This window comes from Ambystoma mexicanum, chromosome 10 (assembly GCF_040938575.1).
Source record: "Ambystoma mexicanum isolate Mex_15411 chromosome 10, UKY_AmexF1_1, whole genome shotgun sequence".
Lineage (NCBI taxonomy): Eukaryota > Metazoa > Chordata > Amphibia > Caudata > Ambystomatidae > Ambystoma > Ambystoma mexicanum.
In genome coordinates, this window is record NC_090932.1 from 1,501,700,406 (window position 1) to 1,501,711,168 (window position 10,763).

Genomic DNA, 10,763 nt, shown 5'->3' on the forward strand with positions numbered 1-10,763 from the left:
GTTAACTGAGATATAGCTCTTTATTGGTCTAATATGAAGTGAGACTCTGTGTATGAAGGCGACACCCCCTCCTCTAGAGTCTGTTCTGTCGCTTCTAAGTATTGAGAAGCCTTTCAATAGGGCTAGAGATAGGGCTGGGTCTGATGCTTGGTGTAGCCAGGTTTCCGAGATTGCAGGTCTAGATGATTGGATACAATGAGGTCATTACCCTCACTGACCGCCTTTCGGAAAACCCTGAAAACGACCCTGTTCATCTAACAATTACATGGCCTAGCCCTCATAATTGTATTGTATGATGTATTATGTGATATATCTGATCACAGGTCACTGCCTTACTGTAACCCAAGGCACAACCTGCTCACATTGTAACTAAGTCTTCCTTGCAAGTAACAGTGCCACAATGCCCCTGGGCTGCCTGCGCGCTATATAAATTTAATAAATAAATAAATTAATCCCTAGTGCATGTGCGGGAGGGATCTGGTGTTAATAAGGGCGCAGTGTAGGAAGAGGGGGTCTTGGGCGCTAGTGGTTGGGTTATTGGCTGCTGTCTTGGTGGTGGATGGGCTGGAGTTTTGGGCAGCTTCCTTGTTGGTGGTTGTTTGGAGTGGGAAGGTGGCGTGAGGTGGTCAAACCTCTTCAGTGATAAGAGGGATGGTGTGCTGCTGTGTGAGATGTGGGTAGCTTTGCATACTGTAAGGTGATGGGTGTGGGTGTGGGATAGCTGTGTTCCAAGGATGTGAGGAGGTTGTAGAAAATGAGTTTTTTGCAATGATGGTGCGGGTAACAGCTTGAGAATCTAGGTGCTGAGTTCTGGTTCCTAGGTGTAGATGTCTCCTATTAAGGGTGTCAGGGCAGGATGGAGGGGCAAAAGTGGCTCTAGAGCCCAATCTAAAGTTCCTGAGTGTGGTAGTAATGGGGGTGGGGATGCAGGTGCTGTGGGATTCGTTTCTTACCGCGTGGGTCTGTAGGGGCTTGCATGAGATGGGGATGGGTTGGAGGTGGTAGGTGTCGAGCATTGTGCAGCGTTTATGAGATGACTTACTCTTGTTAGTTAACGAGGTATTTCTCAATGTCCTTGCTTGTGAGTGGGGTGGCAGTTGAATGCGCCTGTCGCAGCCAACCACGTGCGAGTCATGTGGTAGTGGGCGTAGCGACTGTATGCTTGGGCGGCCGCACCAGGTAGGTGAGCATGGCAGTAGGGAGTTTGGGCTGTACTCTAGGTTTGTAGGGTAGCGGGCGGGCATTCATTAGCTAGTGCAGGCGAGGGGAAAGTATTCAGTGCGGAGGTTGGCATAACGTGATCCTTTATTGCAAGTGTGGATGTAACTTTCCCAGGTGTGAAGCCACTCCCGACTTGCGGTCTGCTACGGAGGGATTCAAATGCAGCAGTATGAGGGAAGAAAGGAATCGGCAAACGGATAGGAGCATGGCGGGGCCGTGAAGGTGAGCAAGACCATTGGGCATGTATATGAAGCAGCCAGCCGTGCATACGGGGGTATCAGGCTTACCTTCATGGGGCAATGTCACAAAGGGGTCATTTCCGTTGCAATCACGAAGCGTCGATTGCGTTGAATAGCAGACAGCTGCTGAGAGTGAATGCAGCCTTGAAGTACGGCCTTGGAAGACGGCCGGCTTCACCATCCGGCTTGAGGGGGCCGGTCCAATTTGAGTGCGTGTTGGCCAATCAGCTGGCTCTGCATGAAGCAGTGTAGTTGCTGCTTGAATCTGTGTCGCGGTAGCGCCAATCTTATTGGAGGCTTTGTGCTGGAGCTTCTCGTGGGCATCCATGGTCATGTGGGCGGCCCAGGGGCTGGGAGAGGCAGAGTACGCAGCGCAACTGCTGAGAGTGAATGCAACCTTGAAGTACGGCCTTTGAAGACGCCCGGCTTCACCATCCGGCTTGAGGTAGCTGGTCCAATTTAGTGCGTGTTGGCCAATCAGCTGGCTCTGCATGAAGCAGTGTAGTTGCAGCTTGAATCTGTGTCGCGGTAGCAGCCATTTTATCGGAGGCTTGGTGCTGGAGATTCTCGTGGCAATCCATTGTCATCTGGAGGTCCAAGGGGCTGGGAGAGGACAGAGTACGCAGCACAGCTGCTGAGAGTGAATGCAGCCTTGAAGTGCGGCCTTTGAGGACGGCCGGTTTCACCATCCGGGTTGGCTTAAGGTGGCCGGTCCAATTTTAGTGTGTGTTGGCCAATCAGCTGGCTCTGCATGAAGTGGTGTAGTTGCTGCTTGAATCTGTGTCGCAGCGTAGGCCATGTTATTGGAGGCTTCGTGCTGTAGTTTCTCGTGGGCATCCATGGTCCTCTGAAAAGCCCATGACTGAAATGGCCTATGAAAGGCGTTCATTCCGGTCTGTTTCTAGACTCTTATCGTATTATTCCCTTTCATGGTAAACATTTACTTATGTGTTCCTCGTCCTTATTCTTGTATGCAAAGATCTATAAAATTATTCGGAACTGTGCTCGCTTAAACAACCTGCTTCAGAATCGTTCACAGACCCTTTGGCAGGACTGAAGAGGCTGGCTGCGAGTATGACACTAGCACCTGACAGCTTTTACTACAATAACCATAAAAGAAGGCAAAGTAACAAGGAGCACACAGATTCACTCACTCAAGGACTTGCCATCATTGTTTTAACTGAATGTCTAAGGAATCCCTTTCAAATAGAAATCCACAGGTGTCTTCTTTGGGTAACTGAAAGCCATTTCAATAATTAATAATCCAATGAACGACTCCACGGTGCATTCAAGTTCTATTGGTTGTTTTGAATGTAGGTGTGGCAAGAATTCACTCTACTAGGATATCATTAAAAATATCAAATTATTTGATTTTTTATTGTATTTAACTGAGGGCATGACTTAGGAACCTGCAAGCAGATGCAAAGAATTAGTGGATAGTTGGCACATACCATTCTTGTGATGCAGTTATCGAGCAGAACATCACGCTTTACCTGATTAACTGATTTTTCCTGAGGCACTTATTTGATTAATGTTGGCAGCAATGCTTTGATCCAACTTGAGGCCTCAAAAGAATCAACAAAAGTGGACATGAATCTCTGTCTCCAGCTGCCCATGCTGAGCATGGTGTAGGAACAGTGCAGGCACTGTGCGTGAGTGAACAGCTATGGTAGGATCTACACTGAGTCAAGAGTCTACAAACAACAGATGAAAGTGCAGAACAGAGACGGAATGCAGATAACAGGTGCCCAGTGGTGCTAGGCAGAGAGAGGGGGTCAGCAGAGAAGGGCGTCTAAAGAGGCAGGGGGAGCCAAGATGCTCACTGCTCACGGAACAGACCAGATATGGCTTAGAGAGTACGACAGGTCTGGGCAAGAGGACATTTCAGACACACAGTCCACTTTACAGAGCTGTTTTTACGCTGCCCCACATAGTTGGGGCAGAGACAATCACGCCTGGCCCAAACCACATTTGTGGTCCCCCGCTCATGACCTGGAGGACCAAAATGTCAGGCAGACGTGGCATTTTCGTGGCGGCATAGCCTAAAAGGTCGGCGACATCCCTACTTCTTTGCTGGGACATGAGAGATCCAAGACTATAGGAGAGCCTTCGCCAGCCGGCAAAATGGCCAGCTATGTTGCACCAGGGGGAAAGGAATTGCGGGTTACCAGGTAAGTGGTGCCCCAAGTGGTGGTGATAGGTTGAAACAACATTGACTGCAAAGAAATAAATAGCAGGGAATATACAATGCATGCTTGGGAGGAATGGGTTCAGGGGGTAATATTAGAGAGGGTGGGTGCCCCTTCAAGGAGGAGCAGCTTGAGGGCTGAATTGAATGATAGAATGTTAGTGGTGTTTTGATAGAATTGCAATGGAAGGGAACAGGTGAAAGCAAGGGTGAGCGAAGGGCGAGGGAGGGACAGATAGATTGAGGAGGCTGCTAGATTGCAGGATATGAAGATGAGAGTAGGCAAAATGGAGGTAGGGGGTGAAAGGGCAAGCCCATGAATGGATTTAGACTATAGGAAGTAATTTGTAGATGGGCCAGCTGTTCATAGATAGGTAGCTAGAATTCAGGTGGTGGGGAGAGGTAGGATAGGAGGGGGAGCGTTTGTACATTATGCAGGTGGCATATGTGAGTACTTTGTTAATGGGAGCAATGGAGTGGCAGGGGAGATATAGGAACAGGCCACTACTAGAACAGTAGTCCTAGTGACTGGCCGAGGATGGAAATAAGGGTTTTGCAAAGTGGCAGGTGAGGAGGTGGTGTTTTGCAGGTGTTAAGTAGATAAATTGTGACAGCAGTGTCTGTAGAGTTGACAAAGTGATAAAGCTTTAGATCACTGTCAAAGCGAACCACACAGTTGCATGCCTTGAAGGAGCTTATGAGGTCATAGTAAAAAGAAATTGGAGAGTAGTGAAGAGGAGGGAATGTAGAGGTCGGGCGATGGATGACTTCGCGCTTAGAGGAGTTGAGCATAAGACCGCAAAATGCCATCCAGTGATGGATAGTGGATAAGCAGTTGGCGATCCTGTTGGAGATATTGGGGTAAGGGGGAGAAGATGATGTCTATTGGGTTATAATTGCAAAGTGCTGGTAGGAGAACACAAAAAAGGACAGATGTTTACTGAGTGAGAAAGTAGTGGGTCCAGGCAGAGCCTTGGTGGATTCCTGCAGGGAGAAGTGTGCTATCAGAGATGTCAATGTTCCAGGAAGTAGAGCAGGAATGACTAGTGAGGTAAGAGATAATTCAGGTGAGAGCAGTAGCCTGGATTCCAAGGTTAGAGAGATTTAGAAGGAGAGAAGTGTGGTCACCTGTGTCAAATGGTGCAGATAGACTCAGGAGGATGAGGATAGAGGATAGCTTGGGGTCATGCACAGAAGCATTATGTTAAAGACCAAGGTCAGTGCTGTTTCTGTGGAGTAAAGGCTGCAGAATCTGGATTCAAGAGGGTTGCAGGGGTTGTTAATCTCGAAGTAATTATACATTCTGTGGAAAGCTACTCACATTAGGATTTAGGAATCATGGGTGAGGATAGAAACAGACCAGTGGTTGGTAGGGCAGTTAGGGTCTATAGAACACTTCTTGACAAGAGCTAATACTGTGGCTATGTTCAAGCAAGCGTTGAAAGTTTCCACAAAAGATGGAGAGGTTGACGAGGAATGACTGATAAGAGAAGATTATTGGTTCAAGCTGTTTTATATTTTGAGTACAAAGGGGTCGACTGGCGTGCACAAAAGGATGGCTACCCCGAAGATGGGAGCCAGTTTAGTAGGTGAGGTGGGGGAGAAAGAGCAGCTGCTAGAGGGGAGGAGGGTAAGGCAAAAGGGAGTCTATGGCCATTGGTGATGTAACACACGTGATGGCTACAGGCCAAGTGAAATGGATTTTATTTTCACTTCTTTCTCATAAGGTATATGGGCTTTTAACTCCCGGCAGATGTGCTCTTGTGACCGAGACACATTTGAGACAGTCTATCATAGCACACTCCTTACAATTTCTTACATTCCAAATAGTCTACCTTACTGAGAACATACACTACTGAAAAGTTTGAAGTATTGTATTATTGTATGTGCTCTCTCATCTGTTGTTTCACACTGGCCGAACTATGAAGAGTATTCAGGTGGGCTGCATCCCAATTGTGTTTGTGATGTTGACCACGGCAAAGGTGTGCAGGGGGTCCTTATGGGCCTGGTCATGTCAGCTGTACATTGCTGACCTGATTCGAGTTGTAGGTGTTGACAAGAGGGTGTCAGCAAATGTGTAAATCATCTTAAGAGTCTTAAAAGAATCTTCCAACAATGTATATTTCTTTACTGAAGTTAATTTACCTCCACCCCCTCCATCCACATCTTCCCATGGGGTATTTTTATTTGAATGTAAGTCTCTGGCGATTCGGAAACCTTTAGTTTCTTGTTCATTTCTGGCACATCTATGGGGGTTTCAGGTGTGATGTGGAAGTGACTCTACTGCTTAGGAACATTTCACCATCACACATTGCATTATGTGTTAAGAGGACAGCTTATCTTGTAATACACAACTAATTTACTCTACTTGATATCCTACTTCTCAACATAGTGTATAGAAGGAACAACTATAAATCTTAAAAAGGCATGTTTTCATTCTTGGAGCATAAACAACTAATAAGACTGGCCACAAGGCAGGGTGTGCGGAGTGGGGGAGGGATACCTCCATTTTAGGGTTGACTCATAGAGATGGTGTTAGCCACCTGTATGAGGGGAGAACAGACTAATAGCATAGCGTGACATGGTCACTCCTGTGACCCTGTCAGGGATGGACAGGAACCCCTCTTAACCTGGGACAGTGGGCTCGCAGGACAAAAGCCAGAGCCAGCCCTGTCCCAGATGCGGGGGCTAGGGGGCTAGGGGAGGACCACGTCCCTGTAAAACCCTGTGTGACATGAATGTCATTAATGGTACCACTCTTTATGTGATCCCTCCCAGTCCTCTTTCTGGCCTGCGTTCTCTTTTTTCTGTTTTAGGACTACAGATCCCTGAGAGCACCTGGCACCACCAAGAACCCCTCGAACTAGAGCCTGTGGAACGGAATCAAGAACAGACAAGGAATGGACTTGAATTCCTCTTGTCAAGGAGAGATAAGGCACAAAATACCCAATCTACCAACGCTAGGCAGACCACAGGAACATGGTAGGGCAACCAAAAACAAACTGGGGGGGAGGGGGTGAAAAGAGACTGCAGAGGAACAGGAGAGAAACTGAAATCCTCCCTGAACCGAATTTGAAACCAAAGTTACCAGCACAGGAAGAAAATAACAAGAAACACTGTATTCTAGACCCACAGCAAGCAGAGAAGACCATCAGAGCCTGCAAACGAAACTGTGCTGGAAAAGGGGCAGGTGAGAGGTGGAGCCAGTGGAGGGAGAGGCAGGCAGGTTAGAACCAGGAGACGCACAGTATATAAAGGGAGTGAATGAAGAGAAGAGTGAAGGTTGCAGGGATGAGGTTAAGAGATGTGGAGGTGAACTGAGAGACCAGGTGGAGGATGAACAGTGGTACAGAGTGCTGAAGGGTTGGTGGCATAATTGGTGCAGTCTGCCAGTGAGATATTTGTAAAAGAGCGTGGTACCAGTTGTTGTAGTGTATGAGGGGTGGCTCTAAGAGGTGAGAAAGAAAGATGGAGAGATATGTGTAGGGGGATTAGCAAGAGAGTGAAAGTGAGAAAGACAGTGTATGATGGGACAGGGTGGAGAGAGTGAAAGGCGAAGTGGGAGTGTTGTTGTGTGGGGCTGTGAAGGTAGTTGCAAAAGATAGGCAGAGATAGTGTGGTAAGGTTAGGGCACACAGGTGTAGATAGGGGATTTTGTATAGGAGAGAGGTGAGGTTAGTGAAGAAGGGTGAGCAGGGCACCATATCCCTGTGGGGGTGAGTAGGGCACCACATGCATGAGTAGAGAAGGCAGGGTGACAATAATATAGTGAGGTAGCAGAGGGGAGGAAGGAGAGAGAAGTGGTAAAATCACAGAGAGGAGAGAAAGGGAGTGTGTGAGCCAGAGAACAAATGGACTATGGTGTCTGCTACTCGCACTAAGTTGACAAAATCATTTGGAATGTGTGGGTAAGGGTTAGGGATCCCTCAGTGTCCCTAGAAGGGAGCAAGATAGATAAGGCATCTGACTCTAACCACCCACCGCTAGCCAGAGAAGATATTAGGTAGTAGGGGTTACCGATCTCTAGAGCAGATCACTGTGGGGATTTATCAAGCCTGGGTTAAGATCGAGGGAGCCCACAGGAGATGAGAAAGAGGGTTGGCCTTTAAACCGACCCTGCAACACAAGACCAGTCTTTTGCAAATATTTAATAAAACCCCCTGAACCATCTCTGAGACTCTACAAATTATCCAGGCCATCTGTGACAATAGTTAGTGATTTTAGAACTTGGGACATTTGTGGTGAGATACATACACCAGCTGCATCTTTAGTGGCACATCTTTTGTTATCTAAAATATTGTTACATTAATGTGATTTAGAACTTCAATTTCTGCTTGGAAAAGCAACTTTCTGAAGGGAATTTGGTTAATTACAGGTACTTTGACTCCTTAAATATTGAGCCATGTGATAGCTATGAAATGAGAATAAATCTGCCTACAACTAGACAGATTGATTTGCCTGGATTTGCTATAGGTGAATATTCAGACAGTTAATTTCAGTCCAAAATATTATGCCTTTCAGAATACACTCTGCAACATTTCACCATCTACCTCTACTCACTACGGTTCACTGACTGGTAAATAATTACAAGCACTGGTAAAAGCCACTAGTTTTGCCTGAGGTGTAGAGCATTATACGGTCTAAGATGGTTGTAGTTATCTATTTTCTTATAGAAAAAATAAAGACTAGTAGTAGAATATTATAACTTTGTTTTGTAAAAAACATTTCTTTTTAATTAAAAGGATTTTTGAAGGTTATCACATATAAAAGGTGAGATGTTTTTATATATATTGCCAATGCTTACCACTTGTTTGTCATGCCCATTTAAGGACAGCCTTTATTGCATCTGGTCTGTGGCATTGGGAGTGCAAATAAAAGTATGTGTGGTATTTTGTTCTGTTGTACTTGCAAGAAAGGTGCATGACTCATTGCTAAATTGGGTATAGACTCCGTTGCCTGACTGTGTTATTGCTCTTTAATTTTGCCTAGGTGCTTCTAAATGAGCTGGGATTTGACGAATGGTTCATCGCACCTTTACGTGAAAAATACCTGCAGCCAGTGACATCCATCTTGTATCCAGATTGTGGCGGAAAATACCTTGACAGCCATAAAGCGTTCGTCGTCAAATACTCGCTGTCGGAAGACCTGGATTTGAGCAGCCACTACGACAATGCGGAAATAACTATAAATGTATCACTGGGGAAAGAGTTTGCAGAAGGAAATTTGTATTTTGGGGACATGAGACAGGTAAATGAATGCTGCTACAAAAATAGAAATGTGTTCATGTCTAATAATATTGCAATCAGGGAAACATATGTTGCTTGTAGCAACTTTTCTGTGTTCTTCTTCAGGTTCCAGCCAATGAAAGGAGTTATGTGGAAATTGAACATGTGGTTGGCCAGGGATTGCTGCACCGAGGGGAGCACATTCATGGAGCCCTGCCTATCACATCAGGAGAACGTTGGAACCTCATTGTCTGGATGCGATCCGCAGCTGTGCGCAACCAGCTATGCCCCATGTGCAACAAGACGCCGCAGTTGGTGGAGACCCTTGGCTATGGTGATGGTTTTACCCAAACACGTACGCTTCCTTCATCAGAGACTGTGGATGTTTGTGCCTTGATCTAGCTAAAAGACAAGTCTCCAGGATCCCCGCACCAAGACTGGAAACACACGAAAACACTCTCAGGAACTGCTGTTTTGAGCCCTCTGACACCCCACACACAACAACATTTGTGTGTGCACATCTCTGGTTTTCATGTCCACCTCAGGTGCCAATTGTGTATCCTGAGGTTCAAGCGTCCCAAATAAACGTATGCTTGACATGCTGCCTCAGAGCAATACTTTTTGGCTGAATATCGAAGTTTACAATGTAATTACTGCAATTTATTATACTCAATCCCATTCTTAGCCTGAGGGTAGGGGTGTTTATAGCAACCTGTAGATACAGGCATGATATCAGGGCTGACCCCGGATCTCTGCACTATAAAATATCCCACCTCTCAAGAAGTGAATGCACGTCATTAGAGCAAGTTTATTTCACGACTACTAGGTAGAGGCTAGACAACTGCTTGGAGATTTAACTAACCTGAGTCTCCCTGAACCACAGAACAGATACATTATATATACATTTCCAGAACAGTGAACACACTCCCACATGCTCCCTTACAAAGGCATCACCCAAAATACACATGATTTAGCCCTATACAAGGAAATCTAGTCCCCACAATCTCATTAACTGCCTTCAATGTGGTACCATCCCCTTAGACTTACAATATCAGGTCCCAGCATCAAAATCCTGCAGGAGCTGACAAATAGCCCACCAGATCCCGCAAACGAGTTCGCCCAGCAGTCAATTACAACAACTACTGAGTAGACCAGCCCGGGGGAAAGGGGAAGTGGATAAAATAACAAATGGTCAGGATTCCTCCAGCTCCCTTCAACTCCTGGATCTCTTAACCTCTGGAAAACCTGCAATAAATGCATTTCAAATTAAACATGGTCATAAATATTATTTTCACTTTACTAAAATATATTTTCCTACTCCCCTCCTAGTTTACCTGACAGTCTCTGCCCAAGGTGTGGAGACAATTTGGGTAATGAAGATTTTTCTATTTGAATTGCTGCACTGATCTCTGCTGCAGTTTCTCCTCTCAGCTGCTTACTAAACTCATGCACCTAATTCAGGAATATCTGCTTTATTACTTTTCAAACTTCTCTGCTCCTCTCAGTTTCTAATTAGAGTTCAAGGATTGTATTTCTAAACTTCTTCAGTTCATTTGGATATTATTATATATTAAAATATATTCATGTGTCTGCTTCCTCCTCAACTTCAGAATAACTCAAAATTGTCTTTCACTGAATTGCCTTTCTGCGTGACTCTGCTGTGTTTCACCCTGGCTTCCTTTTCACTTGCCAACACCACGCTGCTTGTATATATTTCACATGTGGAAAAGAGTTTTCAAGACCTTTCAGTTTATATAATAAAACAACGTGAAACGATGCATGCTTTTCTGTAACTGATTTCTTCAGCTAACGCGCAAAAACAAAACACTTTTCTTCTAACAATGCTGCATTGGGGCTTACGACTTTCACTTCATTGTTTTATTCCTACGC

General features: G+C 45.6%; 1 protein-coding gene across 3 annotated transcripts in view; it reads left to right on the top strand.

Moving 5' to 3' along the window:
- OGFOD2 (2-oxoglutarate and iron dependent oxygenase domain containing 2) overlaps positions 1-9,475 on the top strand; it is a 472,935-nt gene extending 463,460 nt beyond the window's left edge. For all 3 annotated transcript variants that reach the window (XM_069619641.1, XM_069619642.1, XM_069619643.1), the window contains 2 exons: positions 8,638-8,895; positions 9,000-9,475. In XM_069619641.1, the coding sequence (XP_069475742.1) occupies positions 8,638-8,895; positions 9,000-9,275 (534 nt within the window). In that variant the 3' untranslated portion in view covers positions 9,276-9,475. The remainder of the gene's footprint in view (positions 1-8,637; positions 8,896-8,999) is intronic.
- The last annotated feature ends 1,288 nt before the right edge of the window (positions 9,476-10,763 follow it).